Below are 19,580 nucleotides of genomic sequence, written 5' to 3' on the forward strand. Positions count from 1 at the left end.
TCAGAGATCACTGGCTGTGGAATGTTCTAGAAAGATAATTTCTGTTCCCTTTCCTTGTTTTAAAAGAATTCTCCTCCAGTGGTCTATTCAAGAGATTAAAAATATTCACTGCCTAAAGGGCCCCACAGAGGAGCAGCAAAGGATGAGATGGTTGGATGGGATCACTCATTCAATGGACATGAGTTTGAGCAAACTCTGGGAGATACTGCAGGACAGAGGAGCCTGGCATGCTGCAGTCTGTGTGGGTCACAAAGAGTCAGACACGACAGGGGCAGAACAACAACAAAAGTGTTCAAAGTAATGTATGAAAAGAAAAGCCTGATCCCAGACTCTACCAGTCAGCAAAACAGGTATCTCCTGAGAAAAAACTCTCCAACCACTCCAGTTTTGACTCCTGAGAACTATATACATTCAGTGAACTCTGAATCTCCCAATGATTTGAAGTCAAGAAGGCTTTTCTTCTGTAGAACTATTTGCTAAAATTAGAGATGAATGAATTAGTGTTTGAGTGAAGTATATATTCTTCTTGTAAGTCATGTAGGGAGAGGAGCCTCTAAGAGCAGGTGGCTAAATCTATCTACAACAAACATTTTGACAAGCTCCCACCAGCATGGCATCAAAACAATCCCAATGTGATTCAAAAGATATCTTCACTTTAACAGCTGAGGCACTGGGCACATGAACTGTAAGTTATATTTTTCTCCAGCAGGCAATTAGTAAACTGCTCACATTTTGCTGCTGAAAAGACTACACCAGCATGAACAGATGGAAATGCAGAATTCCACAAATGGCAGATATTAGGAATTAGAGACGTTGATTTACCTTTCACCAAGCAAACGAGAATCCAAAAATACACGTCACTCTTTCTATAATTAAATACGTCATCAGAGTACATCAGATTCATATCCATTGTAAGCTCATGTTTCTTCCTTCTTATTTCTAAATTTATATACATTCTCTGTATAACAGACCTACTCAGAGTTCAACTCCACAACAAAAGGGTTTTCTGTGCCAGATAGATGGCACTAAACTATTTCTCAAATTAGCTTGCCAGGGAGTCGCACTAGCTTTTTCCCAGCGTGATGCCTGCTGCAATAATAAGAAATCATAAGACTGAAAGAGGTAGTCCTTGTGTCAGGACAGATGGAGAGAACAGCTGAGAGAAGGATTCAGCCAATTTAATAACTCCCTGTGAGTAGAATAAATCATATTGAAAAGAATTCAGAGGAACATTTAGTCTGGAAAAAAAAGAATTTAAATGATGGCAATTTTAGAATGGAATGAATAGAATAAAAATGTTTCACCTTACAACATCACACAGTAAAAACAAAAAACAGCAAAAGGTCACTAGTGACCTGAACCCAAATTATAGACCAGACTAGTGACAAATGCTTGGGAAGCATTTAGACTGATTGTCACATTTAAAACACATAACGCATGCTAACATACTAAGGAAATGAAATCCATGATGTTAGGCATTTGAGGAACCATTGTTAATTATTCTTTCCTCCCTCTGAAATGGCAGTTTACCCTACTTATGAACATGTTTAAGAGAACTTATCATTTTTGATATTCTTAAAATGCTAGAGACAATGTGAAAATCTTGAAAGAACAATTTCCTTTCTACAATCTCCCAGGACTTTCATGGGAAAATTCAATTTATATTCTTTATTACATATAGCACTATGTCTAGTTGCAAATAAGAAAAGAAAAACTCTATAAGTTTTCCAAATTTTAATCCAAGGGGAGACAACAATATGATTGAAATTATCTAAAGAAAAGTAAAAGGATTTTTTTTTTCATACCAAAAGTGAGTGTACCTAACATCAAGAAGCAAACTAGTAATAATATCACCAGTAAAATCCCAGGTCATAGTCAGAGACATAGTGTCGTATAGTCTTTTTTCCTTTAAAGAAAAGCACTGAAGGCTCTTTAACCATTAAATGTTAAGAGACACTAGTTATCTTATTACATTGGTGCAGGAGATGCAAGAGATGCGGGTTTGATCACTGGGTCAGGAAAATCCCCTGGAGGAGGGCATGGCAACCCACTCCAGTATTCTTGCCTGGACAATCCCATGGACAGAGGAGCCTGGTGGGCTACAGTCCATAGGATTTCAAAGAATCAAACACTACTGAAGCAACCAAACATGCACGCATGTTTACTTATATACGTAAAAGTTCTTTCTTTGTATTAATAGTGGAGAGTTTTTATTGAATTTTATATCATAAACTTCATATTCAAACTGGCTTCTATCTCAGGCACACTAAAGGCAAAAAAAAAAGTAACACCCATTAACCCTTTAAGCATGTGTCTATATTCCCCAGGCAAAATCAGGAAACAAAAAACAGTGGTTTCTGAATTTCAGATTGATTACTTATTCAGAAGCTGTCTTGAAGATATGGCCTAACCTTTTGATATTACTCACCAAAGAGAAATGTCAGTTACAAAGACTTTAATCTCCTTTCCCCTCAATAGGAGAGACACAGCCTATATAGAGAGTTGTTTTCATTTATAACTCTTTTATATCATCTCTTCTAGATACTTCATGTTTAATGGTGTTAGACTCACTGAATTAGTAAAGAGATTGTAAAATATTTGAAGCAAACACATATACCTCTTATTCAGAGGTTTATCACCAAAATGTAAACTGTTGAGGGACTCTTTGAACATGAGACGCATCAAGTTCATATTCACAGTGGCTCACATTTTTCTCATTCCTAAATTTACATTCATTCTGAGTCTTGCAGAATGCATTTAATGCATTTATAAATGAAAATATTTATAAGCCTATTCTTTACCACATTGTTTTAGGAACGTCTATGGACTCAAGAGAATTTGGTAGAAGATAGCTGGTTAAACCATAGTTAGTGAAGATAAAGATAATATGAACAACAACTCATTCATGAAGTAAGTAATAGAAAAAGTTAATACATGATATTTGTAATCAAATAATACTAGCTTTTACTATATATTCAGGAGAATTAGAAGTAGAAAAGGAGAATAATTTCCCACCATCATCCTCAATAACTTGAATTTTTTGGAAGGCCCCAGATAGCCAATATATTTATAGATGAACCTTTAAACTACACATGAAGTCTTTACTTAGTATGCCAACTTCAGGATTCTTTGATTATTCAATAATAATCTATGTGTTACAGTTACTAAAACATACATTGGACACTGATTTGTATTCAAAGTCAAATAGTTTTTTTAATATCATAGCTAGAGATAGACTATCATAATTTGTTAAACAGGTTTCAAAGTAATTGATGCACATCAGGTCAAGGATTGGAAGATGGTTATTGCTATCTAGTTATTCCTGATTAACGTTGAAGGACAACTATTACAGATTCTTCTTACATTCAGAATCTTACATATGAAACAAGTTAAACAGTCAAGTAAGGTAGATAACCCACATTTGGAGTCATTTAGGTTCAGAGATGATAAGTTATAAAATTCCCAATCAATAAAAATCTTCATTAGCTATTAAATGAATATTCAAGATATATTTAAGAGAAATAGAAGATCAGTAAAAGCAGGCACTATTTTTGTTTTGTTTTGTTTTTAATTCACTGCTGAATCACCAGAAGCTAGGTCAGTGAGGGACACACAGTTTGGGCTTAATAAATATTCACAGAGTGAATAAATACTAAGTTGTTAATAAATAATCAAAACAAATGTGAATAACTCTGTAGGAGCTGGATAAAGAAAACGGGCTAATAAGAGAAGAAAAGACAAAGAACAAAGAACCAACCAAGAAGTGAATGAGAAGGAAGAATGACAGAGTGGCCTTTTTTGGTGTGTTTTACCTGCTTGGCAACAAAAAGGTAGCATGAAAACAACCTAAAGGAAAACAGATGGCTGAGTCCCTCATGTCCCCATGCATGGGCTGTCTAGCATTGGCTCCACAAACTGCAGGCTCCTCCTCAGCCACACAACAAACAACTAAAAAGTGATACCAACGTACACAAGGGAGTACACATATTCTGTTGAAAACCCAATGAGAAATGCTCTCTTGCCAACACACTCAGGTTGGCATAGTATTCATGATTTCCTGGTAAGAAGCCAGAGTCTTCTCCTCTGCAGTATAAGTGTGCCTAGTCAAAGAAATGCAAAAAAGCTTCTGAGGAGGTCTTACAAATAGCTGAGAAAAAAAAAAGAAGTAGAAGGCAGAGGAGAAAAGGAAAAGTATATCCATCTGAATGCTAAGTTCCAGAGAATAGCAAGGAGAGATAAAAGAGCTTTCCTAAGTGATCAATGCAAAGAAATAGAGAAAAACAATAGAATGGGAAAGACCAGAGATCTCTTCAAGAAAATTAGAGATACCAAGGGAGTATTTCATGCAAAGATGGGTAAAATAAAGGACAGAAATGATACGGACCTAACAGAAGCAGAAGATATGAAGAAGAGGTGGCAAGATTACATAGTAGAACTATACAAAAAAGATCTTAATGGCCCAGATAACCAAATGGTGTGATCACTCACCTAGAGCCAGACATCCTGGAGTGCGAAGTCAAGTGAACCTTAGGAAGCATCATTATGAACAAAGCTGGTGGAGATGATGGGATTCCAGCTAAGCTATTTTAAACTCCAAAAGATGATGTTGTTAAAGTGCTGCACTCAACATGCCAGCAAATCTGGAAAACTCAACACTGGCCACAAGTCTGGAAAAAAATCAGTTTTCATTCCAATCCCAAAGAAAGGCAACATCAAAGAATGTTCAAACTACAGCACAACTGCAATCATTTCACATGGTAGCAAGGTAATGCTCAAAATCCTTCAAGCTGACCCCTAGTGAATGGAGAACTTCCAGATTTACAAGCTAGATTTATAAAAGGCAGAGGAACCAGATATCAAATTGCCAACAAACATTGGATCATAGGAAAATCGAGAGAGTTCCAGAAAAACATGTACTTCTGCTTTACTGACTATGCTAAAGCCTTTCACTGTATGGATCACAACAAACTGGAAAATTCTTTAAGAGATGGTAATACCAGACCCCCTTACCTGCCTCCTGCAAAACCTTTATGCAGATCAAGAAGCAACAGTTAGAATCAGACATGGAACCATGGACTGGTTCTAAATTGGAAAAGGAGTACATCAAGGCTGCATATTGTCACCTTTCTTATTTAACTTATATGCAGAATACATAATGTGAAATGCTTGGCTGGATGAAGCACAAGCTGGAATCAAGAATGCCAGGAGACATATCAGTAACTTCAGATATGCAGGTGATACCACCCTAATGGCAGAAAATGAAAAGGAACTGAAGAGCCTCTTGATGAAAGTGAAAGAGGAGAGTGAAAAAACTAGCTTAAAACTCAACATTCAATAAATGGGGGGGGGGTGGTCCTAAGATGGCAGAGGAATAGGATGGGGAGACCACTTTCTCCCCGACAAATTCATCAAAAGAACATTTGAACATTGAGAAAATTCCACAAAACAACTTCTGAATGCCGGCAGAGGACATCAGGCACCCAGAAAAGCAGCCTGTTGTCTTCAAAAGGAGGTAGGAAAAAATATAAAAGATAAAAAGACAAAAGAGGTAGGAACAGAGCTCCATCCTGGGAAGGGAGTCTTAAAAAAGAGAGAAGTTTCCAAACACCAGGAAACACTCTCAATGCCGAGTCTGTGGCGAGCCTTGGAACAACAGAGGTCAACATACCTGGGAGGAAAAATAAATAAATAATTAAAACCCACAGATTACTGTGCCCAATAGTAACTCCCCCAGTGGAGAAGCAGCGCTGATGCCTGCATCCGCCACTAGCAAGCGGGGTCTGGGCAGGGAGGTGCGAACTGCATTGCTTAGAGTAAGGACCCGGCCTGAATGCCCCGAGGGCAACCTGAGGGAAATAAGGTTGCTTGGGCTAGCAAACCAGACTGTGGGATAACTACCACGCGAAAAGCCCTAACCTAAGACACCATCAGGCCCACTCACAGAACAAAGGACTGAGCAGAGCTAGTCAGCTGCAGACCAGCCATCCCCCTCCAGTGACAGGCAGGAGAGGGCAGCCAGAGCTGGAAGGGGGCAGTCGCGCCCCAGAGAGGCATCATCTACCAAACTGCAAGCAGGCTTCATTACTAACCAAGACTTCTTAGGATTCTGGACAGTCAACATCCGCCTGAGAAGGTGCGCTGGTTGTACACCCAGAAAAACAAGCGGCAGGGACAGGGGAGGTGATAAGTCGCAGAGACTGCGCTCGCCAAACACCTGGTCACCTGAGCTGCCTGGATCTGGGAAGGGCACAAAACGCAGGCACAACCGAGTCTGTGCCTCTGATACCCAACTACCTGAACCTGAGCAGCTTAGACCTGGAAAGTGCATACAACCCAGGGCTGGCCTCAGACAGTTCCCGGCAGAGCAACCTAGCACCTAAGCAGTGTAGACATGGAAAGCACACACGCCGTGAGCAGGGGCAAACCCAATGTGGCCTTTTAAGAAAAGCTATGACAAATCCAGACAACATATTAAAAAACAGAGGAGTTATTTTGCTGACAAAGGTGTATATAGTCAAAGCTATGGTTTTTCCAATGGTCATGCATGGATGTGAGAGTTGGACCATAATAAAGAAGGCTGAGTGTTGAAGAACTGATGCCTTCAAACTATATCAGTTCAGTTCAGTTGCTCAGTCGTGTCTGACTCTTTGCGACCCCATGAATCGCAGCACACCAGGCCTCCCTGTCCATCACCAATTCCCAGAGTTCACTCAGTCTCACGTTCATCGAGTCAGTGATGCCATCCAGCCATCTCATCCTCTGTCATCCCCTTCTCCTCCTGCCCTCAATCCCTCCCAGCATCAGAGTCTTTTCCAATGAGTCAACTCTTCGCACGAGGTGGCCAAAGTACTGGAATTTCAGCTTCAGCATCATTCCCTCAAAAGAAATCCCAGGGCTGATCTCCTTCAGCATGGACTGGCTGAATCTCCTTCCAGTCCAAGGGACTCTCAAGAGTCTTCTCCAACACCACAGTTCAAAACCATCAATTCTTCGGCACTCAGCTTCCTTCACAGTCCAACTCTCACATCCATACATGACCACTGGAAAAACCATAGCCTTGACTAGACAGACCTTAGTCGGCAAAGTAATGTCTCTGCTTTTGAATATGCTCTCTAGGTTGGTCATAACTTTTCTTCCAAGAAGTAAGCGTCTTTTAATTTCATGGATGCAGTCACCATCTGCAGTGATTTTGGAGCCCCAAAAAATAAAGTCTGACACTGTTTCCACTGTTTCCCCATCTATTTCCCATGAAGTGATGGGACTATATAGTGCTGGAAAAAACTCTTGAGTGTCTGTTGGACTGCAAGGAGATCAAGCCAGTCAATCCTAAAGGAAATCATATTCATTGGAAGGACTGATGTTGAAGTTGAAGCTCCAATAATTTGGCTACCAGATGCGAACAGTCAACTCATTGGAAAAGACCCTGATGCTGGGAAATATTGAAGGCAGAAGGAGAAGTGAACAACACAGGATGAGATGGTTGGATGACATCACCAACTCAATGGACATGTTCAGTTCAGTTCATTTCAGTTGCTCAGTCATGTCTGACTTTTTGCAACCCCATGGACTGCAGCATGCCAAGCTTCCCTGTCCATCACCAACTCCTGGAGTTTGCTCAGACTCATGTCCATCGAGTCAGTGATGCCATCCATCATGACATGAGTTTGAACAAACTCTGGGACATGGTGAAAGACATGGAAGCCTGGAGTGCTGCCATCCATGGGATCACAAAAAGTCGGACACAACTAAGTGACTGAACAATGACAGAAAGTCAAATTCATAGAGTCAGGAAGCACATTGGTAGGTGCCCGGGACCAGAAGGTGGAGTTGGAGTGGGGAGGGTGAGGGACCTGAGGAGTTAATCTTTAATGGAGACAGAGTTGCAGTGTAGGAAGGTGACAAATTCGGGAGATAGATGATGGTGAGAGTTGTACAACAATGTGAATGTACTTGGTGCCACTGAACTGTACAGTTAAATATGGTTACAATTTAAAAGGAGAGAGAGAGAGAAAAGCATATCTGCTCTTGACTTTTGCCCTATGATCAGAAAATGTTCTTATCTTTACCTCTGTATAAATGCCCTGTAGGGTGGTATCTGCTCAGACCTCTGACCTTAGAGTACATGTTTCTCCTGAAGTGGTCTGATGTGCCTGCCCTGCCCTAGGTGATTTGTTCACATCTAAGTCAGCCCTCACACCAAGCTCTGGAATCTGTGCTACTTTAACACAGGCTTCTGATTCTCTTTTCAATGCTTTCTGATTCCATACCTAGCCCTATTCTACTCTCCTCCTCATGGTTTCTGATCTGTGTGCCTGTCGCTGTTTGTAATTGTAGAGTTGATATTCTGGATGCTGATATTGGATGAACTGTAGCATGAAAACATTCTACAATGACCTTTAAGCTCTCAATTAAGATTTACCTTGAATAAATTTCTAGACATATACAACATTAAAATTTACATACCTATGTCACAAAAAGATCAAAAAGAGTGCATATTTCCTGTATGGTTGGTCATCTCTTCCATGTGCTCACTTTGGTAATGACCAATAAGATACAAAGGCAGACAAGATAAATAAAATAATGTCAGAGAGTAACACTGCAGATGCGACTGCAGCCATGAAATTAAAAGACACTTACTCCTTGGAAGAAAAGTTATGACCAACCTAGATAGTATATTCAAAAGCAGAGACATTACTTTGCCGACTAAGGTCCGTCTAGTCAAGGCTATGGTTTTTCCAGTGGTCATGTATGGATGTAAGAGTTGGACTGTGAAGGAAGCTGAGTGCCGAAGAATTGATGCTTTTGAACTGTGGTGTTGGAGAAGACTCTTGAGAGTCCCTTGGACTGGAAGGAGATCCAGCCAGTCCATGCTGAAGGAGATCAGCCCTGGGATTTCTTTTGAGGGAATGATGCTGAAGCTGAAACTCCAGTACTTTGGCCACCTTATGCAAAGAGTTGACTCATTGGAAAAGACTCTGATGCTGGGAGGAATTGGAGGCAGGAGGAGAAGGGGATGACAGAGGATGAGATGATTGGATGGCATCACTGACTCGATGGACATGAGTTTGAGTGAACTGCGGGAGTTGGTGATGGACAGGGAGGCCTGGTGTGCTGCGATTCATGGGGTCGCAAAGAGTCAGACACGACTGAGCAACTGAACTGAACTGAGCTGAACACTGCTCAAAGAGCATGAAATCTATGATGGTCTTGCAGTAAAAGAGTTTATAATAGTCAGGTTAGCTTGTTCCTATACTTTCACTGCTCACAAAAGTAACATAATCCCTAGAGCAATGTAATAGTAAATATTAATAAAAAATATTAATAAAACATTTAATGCTCTATTAATTACCTTATGTTTTAAACAGTAAATTGTAACATTACTGAATATTCTGGGCGTACATTTTCACCATGCTTATTTTAATTGAACTTCAGTACTAATACATGTAAGTATTACTCTGTTTCCCAGGTTATTCTCTCACTGGAGAGCTGACAACCAGGTTGTTTAACTTAGGGTCTATATAGGTAGATTAAATTCCCACACAGCCTTGTCCCAATTCCCAAATTAATCTTGAATTGGATAAGAAATAACAAATAAGTTCAGCACTGGCTTTGCTTCCCTAATCACACTCCACTGAAACTGGATTGGATTAGCCACACCTTACCCCTTAATCTCTATATGGATGGCAGGTATATTTGTATTCCCAACCTCTCTCTCTAGTCCATCCTCAGCTGAGGCCCATGTTTCAAGCCTCTCTTCCAGCATTCTCTCCTGTCACTTTGACTCAATCACCAGGCAGAAGGTTTGGGTTGCCTGCCACTCCTCCTCTATAAGGTCAAGTATCTGTGGCTTGCCAATTGGAGGGCAGAATTCTCAGATACCAGCTGCCTGACTGGTTCAACCTGGCCCTCTGTCCAGATTCCCAGAGTGATGTTTTGACCATTTAGGACTGTATCTGGGCTTCTCAGAGACAGAGCCTTCCAACAGTGGGCCTGATCACGGTTGGCCATGAGCCTGGCCCCCAGGAGCAGTACCCCCTGAGACAATAGTTCTAGTATCAGGTCAGAAGCCTTCCTTTTTATCATGAATTGAGAAATGGAGGTCTTTCTCTAACATGGTAAGTTCCTAATTGAGATCCTCATGATGATTACTTTGAGTATTTATTTATTTGGCTCCTCTGGGATCTTTGTTGTGGCATGGGAACTCTTAGTTGCAGCATGTGGGATCTAGCTCCCTGAGCAGTGATCGAACCTGGGCCCCCTGCATTGTGAACATGGAGTTTTAGCCACTGGACCACCAGGGAAGTCCTATGATGATGCCTTTGAGTTTGGATGTCTTTGGTTTGGTGGCCAAACATTTCTTCCTCCCTTCTTCCTCCCCTGCATCATCCTCCCCCTCCCTCCTTCCTCCCATCCCTCCTCCAAACACAGAAGAATTACAGAAGCCCTTAGTAAGTTTCTTATACTCATGAGCTTCCATAGGGTGCTCAGAAGTTTCAGAAAAAGTTAAAACTATGTTTAAAAAAAAAAGGTCACATTTCATACTCTTCTTAAGTTACTTTTTTATATACCCTGAGACAGAGTTAATTGACTCCTCCTTAGCTTGCAGTTCACAAAAGTCCTCCTAACGTGTATCCATATGCCTATTCTCAGGGGTTGCAAGGAGAGTCACCCTACATCCTAGCAGGGTCTCTAAACTCAGGAATCGGATAAGAAACAAGGCAGCTGATCCCTACTGTCTCTATATTTCCCTCCAACAGAGCATAGAGAAAATGTCAAGCTGATTCCCTAAAATTGCCCTGACTATATGCTAGTTTCTTAAAGATACCAATAGTTATAATGAATATTTGTAAACAATGTAATTTATCTTTGCATGCATGCTTGCATTCTCAGTTGTGTCTGACTCTTTGTGACCCCATGGACTGTAGCCCACCAGGCTCCTCTGTCCATGGAATTTTCAAGGCAATAATACTGGAGTGAGTTGCCATTTCCTACTCCAGGGGGGAATCTTCTCACCCAGGGACTGAACCAGCATCTCCTGCGATGGCAGGTGAATTCTTTATCACCTAGTCACCTGGGAAGCCCCATAATTTGTCTTTATGTTGGCTTAAATTAATGGCATTGGATTTTCTTACACTTGGAAGGTCTACCTCAGCAAAATAAATAAAGAAATAAAAGCCAACTATTTAAAATCTTACAGGAACTAGATGGATTTTAGTGATTTTCTTAAAATGTAGAGTATTTCTATAGTTTCTTGACCAGCTCCTCTTTTTCACCAAATATATCTATTTTTCTGAATATCAAAAGGTAGCAAAGGCTTGAGCAGGCTTCCCTGATGGCTCAGGCAGTAAAGAATCTGCCTGCAATGCAGGAGACCTGGGTTCGACCCCTGAGTCGGGAAGATTCCCTGGAGAAGGAAATGGCAACTCACTCCAGTATTCTTGCCTGGAGAATCCCACGGACAGAGGAGTTTGCCAGGCTACAGTCTATGGGGCTGCAGAGTTGGACACGACTGAGTGACTAACACACACACACACACACACACACACACACACCCCACACATAGCAAAGGCATGCAAGTAAAAACCATAATAGTAATAGTAATGATTATGAGAATAAGAATTTGTGTGATATTTACTGGCTACCAAGCACTGTACAAAGTACTTTATCTACATTAACTCTAAATTCCTGAAGAACACGCTACAATATGTATGATAGTTCTCCATTCCTAGTTAAGAAAACAGAGTTGAGACAAGAAACTTAAACTAGCCCAGCTTGTAAGTGACAGAACAGGAATTTAAACCTAATGCATCTTTCCACATCTGTGATGATACAAACAACTCAACTAAATGGCATTTGTGTCTGATACTGAACTCTTCTTAATGAATACTGAAAGTGAGAATACCTCCCAATCGTTTCCTGAAAAAGTATTGACAGTAAGTGTGCCCTTTGTGTTTGAGGAACATATTCCTGTTGCTCTGAACATTACTTGAATAAGAACTTGCTAATAATCTGAACAGATCTAACTTCAAATTTGATGTTCTGTTATACAAAGAGATGAATATTAACCTTGACATTCACCTTTTTACACTTTCAACTTCATTGTTACATGAATAATTTTCTCTCTTCGCATTATGACAGCATTCATATGTGCTCTGCTTTTCAGTTTGGTAGTTTGGCACTTTTGGAAATGTGATAAGATAGCTTGTAGTATGATTAACTGATTAATACATGTAGCATTTCTCTTCCTCTATTTTTCCTGAAGACATCATATTCTTTTGCCCTTTCTCCTTTATTTCCCTCTACTTGCCCCTCTTTTCCTCCAAAGATGCTTACTTTGGCAATATTGAAATGACTGAGAAAAAGATTCTAGCCTTATAAGTACCCTAAATTTGATCTTTCTATACTTGAGAGGAATTTTTCATAAGAAGTTAAAATTAATTTAAAAACCCATTGAAACTATTCATTAATATACTGTTATAGATTCTAAGCAACTGTCTCTTTTATAGGCAACATAATTACAAGTGAATTACAAATACAGACTTTATGACTCCAATTAAACTCTAGGCCACAATCCATTAAAAACCTATTATACACATTACATTACATATAAGGAAAAATATATATGCAACATGATTCCAGCTATCAAAATAACTGAGCAGTAATTTCAAATAATTTATGTTTATCTAAAATTTCATCAGCATAACCTCAAAAATCATCAGAGAAAAAACTCATGCTTAATTTTCACATATATCTACATCATACTTTCTCTTATTTATTTCATTATTTCATTCTATGCCAGGAATATATTTGAAGTATTTCCCAAGAATGAGAGATTGGAAGAGATTCTAGTTTTTAGTTGTAAGAACACTAGTTTTTTTTTTTCTGTTTTAAGAGCATTAGAATTAAACTGAGAATATTTAATTTTAGGGATTTTACTTAGAAAAGGCAGAAGAACCAGAGATAAAATTGCCAACACCTGTTGGGTCATAGAAAAAGCAAGAGGATTCCATAAAAACATCTACTTCTGTTTCACTGACTACGTTAAAGCCTTTGACTGTGTGGGTTACAACAAACTGTGGAAAATTCTTTAAGAGATGGGAATACCAGACCCCCTACCTGCCTCCTGCAAAACCTGTATGCAGGTCAAGAAGCAACAGTTAGAACCAGAGGGAAACCTGGACTGGTTCAAAACTGGGAAAGGACTACGTCAAGGCTGTATATTAACCCTCTGCTTATTGAACTTATATGCAGAGTCCATCATGAGAAATGCCAGGCTGGATGAAGCATCAGCTGGAATCAAGACTGCCAGGAAGGAATGTCAATAACCTCAGGTATGCAGATGACTCCACCCTAATGGCAGAAAGCAAGCAGGAACTAAAGAGCCTCTTAATGAAGGTGAAAGAGGAGAGTGAAAAAGCTGACTTAAACTCAACAATCAAAAAACGATGATCATGGCCTCTGGTCCCATTATTCCATGGCAAATAGATGTGGAAACAATGGAAAAAGTGAGAGACTTTATTTTCTTGGGTTCCAAAACCACTGCAGATGGTGACTGCAACCATGAAATTAAAAGACGCTTGCTCTTTGGAAGAACAGCTATGACCAACCTAGACAGCATATTAAAAAGCATAGACATTACTTTACCAACAAAGGTCTATCTAGTCAAAGCTATGGTTTCTCTGATAGTCATGTATAGATGTGAGAGTTGGACCATAAAGAAAGCTGAGCACTGAAGAATTGATGATTTTGAACTGTGGAGTTGGAAAAGACTTTTGAGAGTCTCTTGGACTGCAAGGAGAACAAACTAGTCAATCCTAAAGAAAATCAGTCCTGAATATGCATTGGAAGGACTGATCTGAAGCTGAAGTTCCAATACTTTGGCCATCTGATGCAAAGAACTGACTCTTTAGAAAAGACCCTGATGCTGGGAAAGGTTGAAATCAGGAGGAGAAGGGGACAACAGAGGACAAGATGGTTGGATAGCATCATTGACTTGGTGGACATGAGTTTGAGCAAACTCGGGGAGTAGGTTATGGACAGGGAAGTCCATGGGGTTGCAAAGAGTCAGATGACTATGCAACTGAACTGAACTGAACTAAACTAAGTTGAAAGTCTAGAAAAAAATCAACTGCAAATTCACATAAGAATAAATTGGAAATAAATAGGTAGTATCAAGGGTTCATTTGCTACATTCTGTGTACACATCTTTAAAACTCTTTGAGTTCAGTTCAGTTAAGTTGCTCAGTCGTGTCCGACTCTTTGCAACCCCATTAATCTCAGCACGACAGGCCTCCCTGTCCATCACCAACTCCCGGAGTTCACTCAGACTCACGTCCGTCGAGTCGGTGATGCCATCCAGCCATCTCATCCTCTGTCATCCCCTCCTTCTCCTGCCCCCAAACCCTCCCAGCATCAGAGTCTTTTCCAATGAGTCAACTCTTCACACCAGGTGGCCAAAGTACTGGAGTTTCAGCTTTAGCATCATTCCTTCCAAAGAAATCCCAGGGCTGATCTCCTTCAGAATGGACTGGTTGGATTTCCTTGCAGTCCAAGGGACTCTCAAGAGTCTTCTCCAACACCACAGTTCAAAAGCATCAATTCTTTGGTGCTTAGCCTTCTTCACAGTCCAACTCTCACATCCATACATGACCACTGGAAAAACCATAGCCTTGACTAGATGGACCTTAGTCGGCAAAGTAATGTCTCTGCTTTTGAATATACTATCTAGGTTGGTCATAACTTTTCTTCCAAGGAGTAAGCATCTTTTAATTTCAGGGCTGCAATCACCATCTGCAGTAATTGCAATGATTCCTACATTATGAGTTTAGGAGAAAAGATTTGCTTCCAAGTGTTGAGGCTATAGTATTTGTTTTACTCATCAAACTGTGTGTATCATTTGTGCTGTGCCGTGCTTAGTTATTCAGTCATGTCCGACTCTTTGCAACCCCATGGACTGTAGCCTGCCAGACTCCTCTGTTCATAGGGATTCTCTGGAGTGGGTTACCTTGCCCTCCTCCAGGGGATCTTCCCAACCCAGGAATCAAACCAGGGTCTTCTGCATTGCAGGCAGATTCTTTACCAGCTGAACTACCAGGGAAGCTCATGCATCCTTTAGAAAACATGTAAAATAGAAATACAGGCCAGAGGAGAAGGGGATTACAAAGGATGAGATGATTGGATGGCATCACTGACTCGATGTACATGAGTTTCAACAAGCTCCGAGAGAAGGTGAAGGACAGGGAAGCCTGGTGTGCTGCAGTCCATAGGGTTGCAAAGAGTTGGACACATCTGACTGACTGAACAACAACAAAATTTTGTAAAGTGACTAAAATTAATTTGAAGCAAATTAAAATTTCATCATCATTGTAAAGCTGCTTAAGAAAGAAGGTCTTAAGAAAATGTTAGAATGTTATATCTGAGTTCCCATACAGAAAAGTCATTTATCACTGAATTATTTTCTCAGAAATTTTGTAATGCTTAAGAACTGGGTTACTATGAAAAGTTGCTTTTTCAATATCATGTCTATAAAGTTCGATTCTATCTGATGTTTATTCTCATCCTTCAGCTCTCAATTGCCCAATGAAGAAGGGATGAGAATTAATGCCAGCTTGAACCTAGCATCTCTGACACAGTAAAGCAGAACAAAAAAAGCCAAAAAAAGCAAGCTTTAGCTGGGCCAGAATATCTTTGTGTATAGTGAAGTTCACAAGAAAACGAATAGAAAGAGTATTTCAAATGGAAAATAAATGACCAACTCAAACAAAGTAATTTGAAGGTACTATGAAAGGTACTAAAGGGAAATGAGATCATTTAGCATAAGTTTTCAAAGAATGTGAGATTTTGATGGGAGAAGGTAAAAACTGTTGATAGTAAAGTTTAAAAGAGGGACAGAAGGACATTCCTATTGGGAGGCCTATTGAACACACATGGGCAAAACAATAGCCCTGTTTCCTGAGCAGCCCTGGATCTACTCAGAGAAAAGGAGATAGGCAAAAAATTACAGAGTTATGCTTCTGAGAAGATTCTTATACTATGTCTCGATGGAAAGTATGGAGATATACCTTCCTATGGCAGTCCACTTAGAACCAACCTGAGACAGTGGCCTTATTGAAATACCCAATTTTTCTCATGTAATTTATGCAAAGCTTCACGAGGGCACCAGTGGCCTAGTAAAAACTTTATAATCTAAATGTTTTGCTTTTGCACAATGAAGGAAACTATAGTCAAGGTGAAAAGACAGCCTTCAGAATGGGAGAAAACAACAGTAAATGAAACAACTGACAAAGAATTAATCTCCAAAATATACAAGGGAGCTTGTGCAGCTCAAGACCAGGAAATCAAACAACCCAATCAAAAAGTGGGCAAAAGACTTAAACAGACATTTCTCCAAAGGAGATATGCAGATGGCTAATAAACACATGAAAAAGATGCTCAACATCACTCATTATTCAGTCAGTTCAGTTCAGTCACTCAGTCACATCCGACTCTTTTTGACCCCATTAATCTCAGCACACCAGACCTCCCTGTCCATCACCAACTCCCGGAGTTAACTCAGACTCACATCCATCGAGTCAGTGATGCCATCCAGCCATCTCATCCTCTGTTGTCCCCTCCTCCTCCTGCCCCCAATCCCTCCCAGCATCAGAGTCTTTTCCAATGAGTCAACTCTTCACATGAGGTGGCCAAAGTATTGGAGTTTCAGTTTTAGCATCAGTCCTTCCACTGAACACCCAGGACTGATTCATTTAGGATGGACTGGTTGGACCTCCTTGCAGTCCAAGGGACTCTCAAGAGTCTTCTCCAACACCACAGTTCAAAAGCATCAATTCTTCAGTGCTCAGCTAGGGAAATACAAATCAAAACCACAATGAGGTATCATCTCATGCCGATCAGAAAGGCCATCATCAAAAAGGCTACAAACAGTAAATGCTGGAGAAGGTGTGGAGAAAAGGGAACCCTCTTACACTGTTGGTGGGAAGGCAATCTGGTACAGCCACTTGAGAGAACAGTGTGGAGATTCCTAAAAAAACTAGAAATAGAACTGCCATATGATCCAGCAATCCCACTATTGGGCATACACCCTGAGGAAACCAGAACTGAAAGAGACACATGTACCCCCATTGTTCACTGCAACACTTTTTAAAATAGCTAGGACATGGAACCAATCTATATGTCCGTCGGCAGATGAATGGATAAGGAAGTTGTGGTACATATACACAATGGATTATTACTCAGCTATAAAAAGGAATCTATTTGAATCAGTTCTAATGAGGTGGATGAAACTCTATTATATAGAGTGAAGTAAGTCAGAAAGAGAAAGACAAATACTGTATATTAACACAAATATATGGAATTTAGAAAGACAGTAATGATGATCCTACACACCAGGCAGCAAAGGAAACACAGATGTTAAGAACAGACTTTTTGACTCAGTGGGAGAAGGGAAGGGTGGGATGATTTGAGAGAACAGCATTGAAACATGTACATTACCATATGTAATACAGATGACAAGTACAAGTTCGATGCATGAAGCAGGGCACCCAAAGCCAGTGCTCTGGGATAACCGAGAGGGAAGGGGTGGGGAGTGATGTGGGAGCGGGGGTCAAGATAGGGGAACACATGTACACCTGTGACTGATTCACATGGATGTATGGCAAAAGCATCATGGTATTGTAAAGTAATTATCCTTCAATTAAAATAAATAAGTTAATTAAAAAGAATAAATGTTCTTAGTACCACAGTTTATTAAAACCAGGCACCTGATTGGAAGAGAGGCAAAGAGACTTATCCTCTATTACACTTTTTGTTACTTAGTTTGCATCAAGAGAGACTGATCATTAAACATAAGGAGATACTGGTGGTATTAATACTTTAACAAAAACTAGTGGAAGCATGTCATGAATAGCCAAGGTGTTGGATTGAATCACCATCTCACATAGGAAATCCTGAAAAAGAAATGCAACTCAAAACATAGGTTGAAGAAAATAACTTTTAGAAGGGAAGGTAGTAGCTTTGTGACTTAGGAATTTTATGAAGGCCCTTTGAGAATTCTTTTGGATTCTAACTCTCTTTCAGTGCACACCATGGAGCACCCAGTTACTATGATTTGTTTGTGGGAAGAAAATAAAATAAACCTAAACCTTACCGCCTCCACTTCAGCAGGGTCGTACCAGACATTGATGTATGGATGTTGTAAGGCGTCATCCACTGATATCCTTTTCGCTGGGTCAATCACTAGCATCTTTGACAGCAAGTCTCTGGCTTGGCTGGCTGAAAAAAATGAATGAAGAAAAAAATTTGTTAAATTTTGATTTTGGCAAGGGCATTTTTTGGATGGAAAAATATTTTTTAAAAAGTCAGTTAGCACCTTCCTTCCAGACATCAGCTAACTTCACCAAGTGTTTAGGGAAATGCAAAATGAAACAATGAAATATTTTTTATCCATCAAATACACACAAAACATGGCATAATATTCAATAATCTCATTCATGTTGGTTGCAGTGTAAATTGATAAAGACTTTTTTAGAGGGCACATTTGGGAGTATCTTTTAAATTTTTAAATGTGAACATCTTTATGACCCAACAGTTCTACTTTTAGGTATACAGTCTAGAGAAACAATTGCACATGTTCAGGAAAAGCATCCAGAAAGGATGCTCACTGCAGCATTGGTCAGGGATTAAACATTTTAAACAATCTAAATGTTGCTGTTGTTCAGTCACTATGTTCAGCTCTTTGCAACACCATGGACTGCAGCACACCAGGCTTCCCTCTCCTTCGCTATCTCCTGGAGTTTGCTCAAATTCATGTCCATTGAGTTGGTGATGCTATCTAACCATCTCATCCTCTGCCACCCCCTTCTCCTTTTGCCTTCTATCTTTCCCAGCATCAGGGTCTTTTCCAATGAGTTAGCTCTTCTCACCAGGTTGTCAAAGTATTGGAGCTTCAGTATCAGTCCTTCCAATGAATGTTTGGGGCTGCTTTCCTTTAGGGACTTCCCTGGTGGCTCAGACGGTAAAGAGTCTGTCTACAATGCGGGAGACCAGGGTTCAATCCCTGGGTTGGGAAGATCCCCTGGAGAAGGAAATGGCAATCCACTCTAGTACTATTGCTGGACTTCCCTGATGGCCTAGAGGTTAAAGTGTCTGCCTGGAATGCAGGAGACCAGGGTTCGATCCTTGGGTCGGGAAGATCCCCTGGAGAAGGAAATGGCAACCCACTCCAGTACTCTTGCCTGGAGAATCCCATGGAGGGAGGAGCCTGGTAGGCTATAGTCCACGGGGTTGCAAAGAGTCAGACCCGACTGAGCGACTTCACTTTCACTTTCACTTTCCTTTAGGATCGACTGGTTTGATCTCCTTGTAGTCCAAAGGACTCTCAAGAGTCATCCACCTGTACCAAGTAAGTTTGGCAGTTTTAAGCATGGCAGGCTACAGTCCATGGGGGTCACAAAATGTCAGACACGACTGAGCAACTTTCACTTTCACATGGACATAGTATTAAGTGAAAAAACAACTGCAGAATGACCCATAGATCCTGATGCCACTGTATAAATCTGCCTCTTCCCAATAAAACAACAAAC

At 40.3% G+C, this 19,580-nt stretch overlaps 1 protein-coding gene across 3 annotated transcripts in view; it reads right to left on the reverse strand.

The window, feature by feature from the left end:
- The window catches only part of MAPK10 (mitogen-activated protein kinase 10), a 187,993-nt gene that overhangs the window by 49,539 nt on the left and 118,874 nt on the right, over nucleotides 1-19,580 (reverse strand). For all 3 annotated transcript variants that reach the window (XM_068974910.1, XM_068974909.1, XM_068974911.1), the window contains one exon: nucleotides 18,146-18,270. In XM_068974910.1, coding sequence (XP_068831011.1) covers nucleotides 18,146-18,270 — 125 coding nt within the window. The remainder of the gene's footprint in view (nucleotides 1-18,145; nucleotides 18,271-19,580) is intronic.

This window comes from Capricornis sumatraensis, chromosome 7 (genome assembly GCF_032405125.1).
Source record: "Capricornis sumatraensis isolate serow.1 chromosome 7, serow.2, whole genome shotgun sequence".
Classification (NCBI taxonomy): Eukaryota; Metazoa; Chordata; class Mammalia; order Artiodactyla; family Bovidae; genus Capricornis; species Capricornis sumatraensis.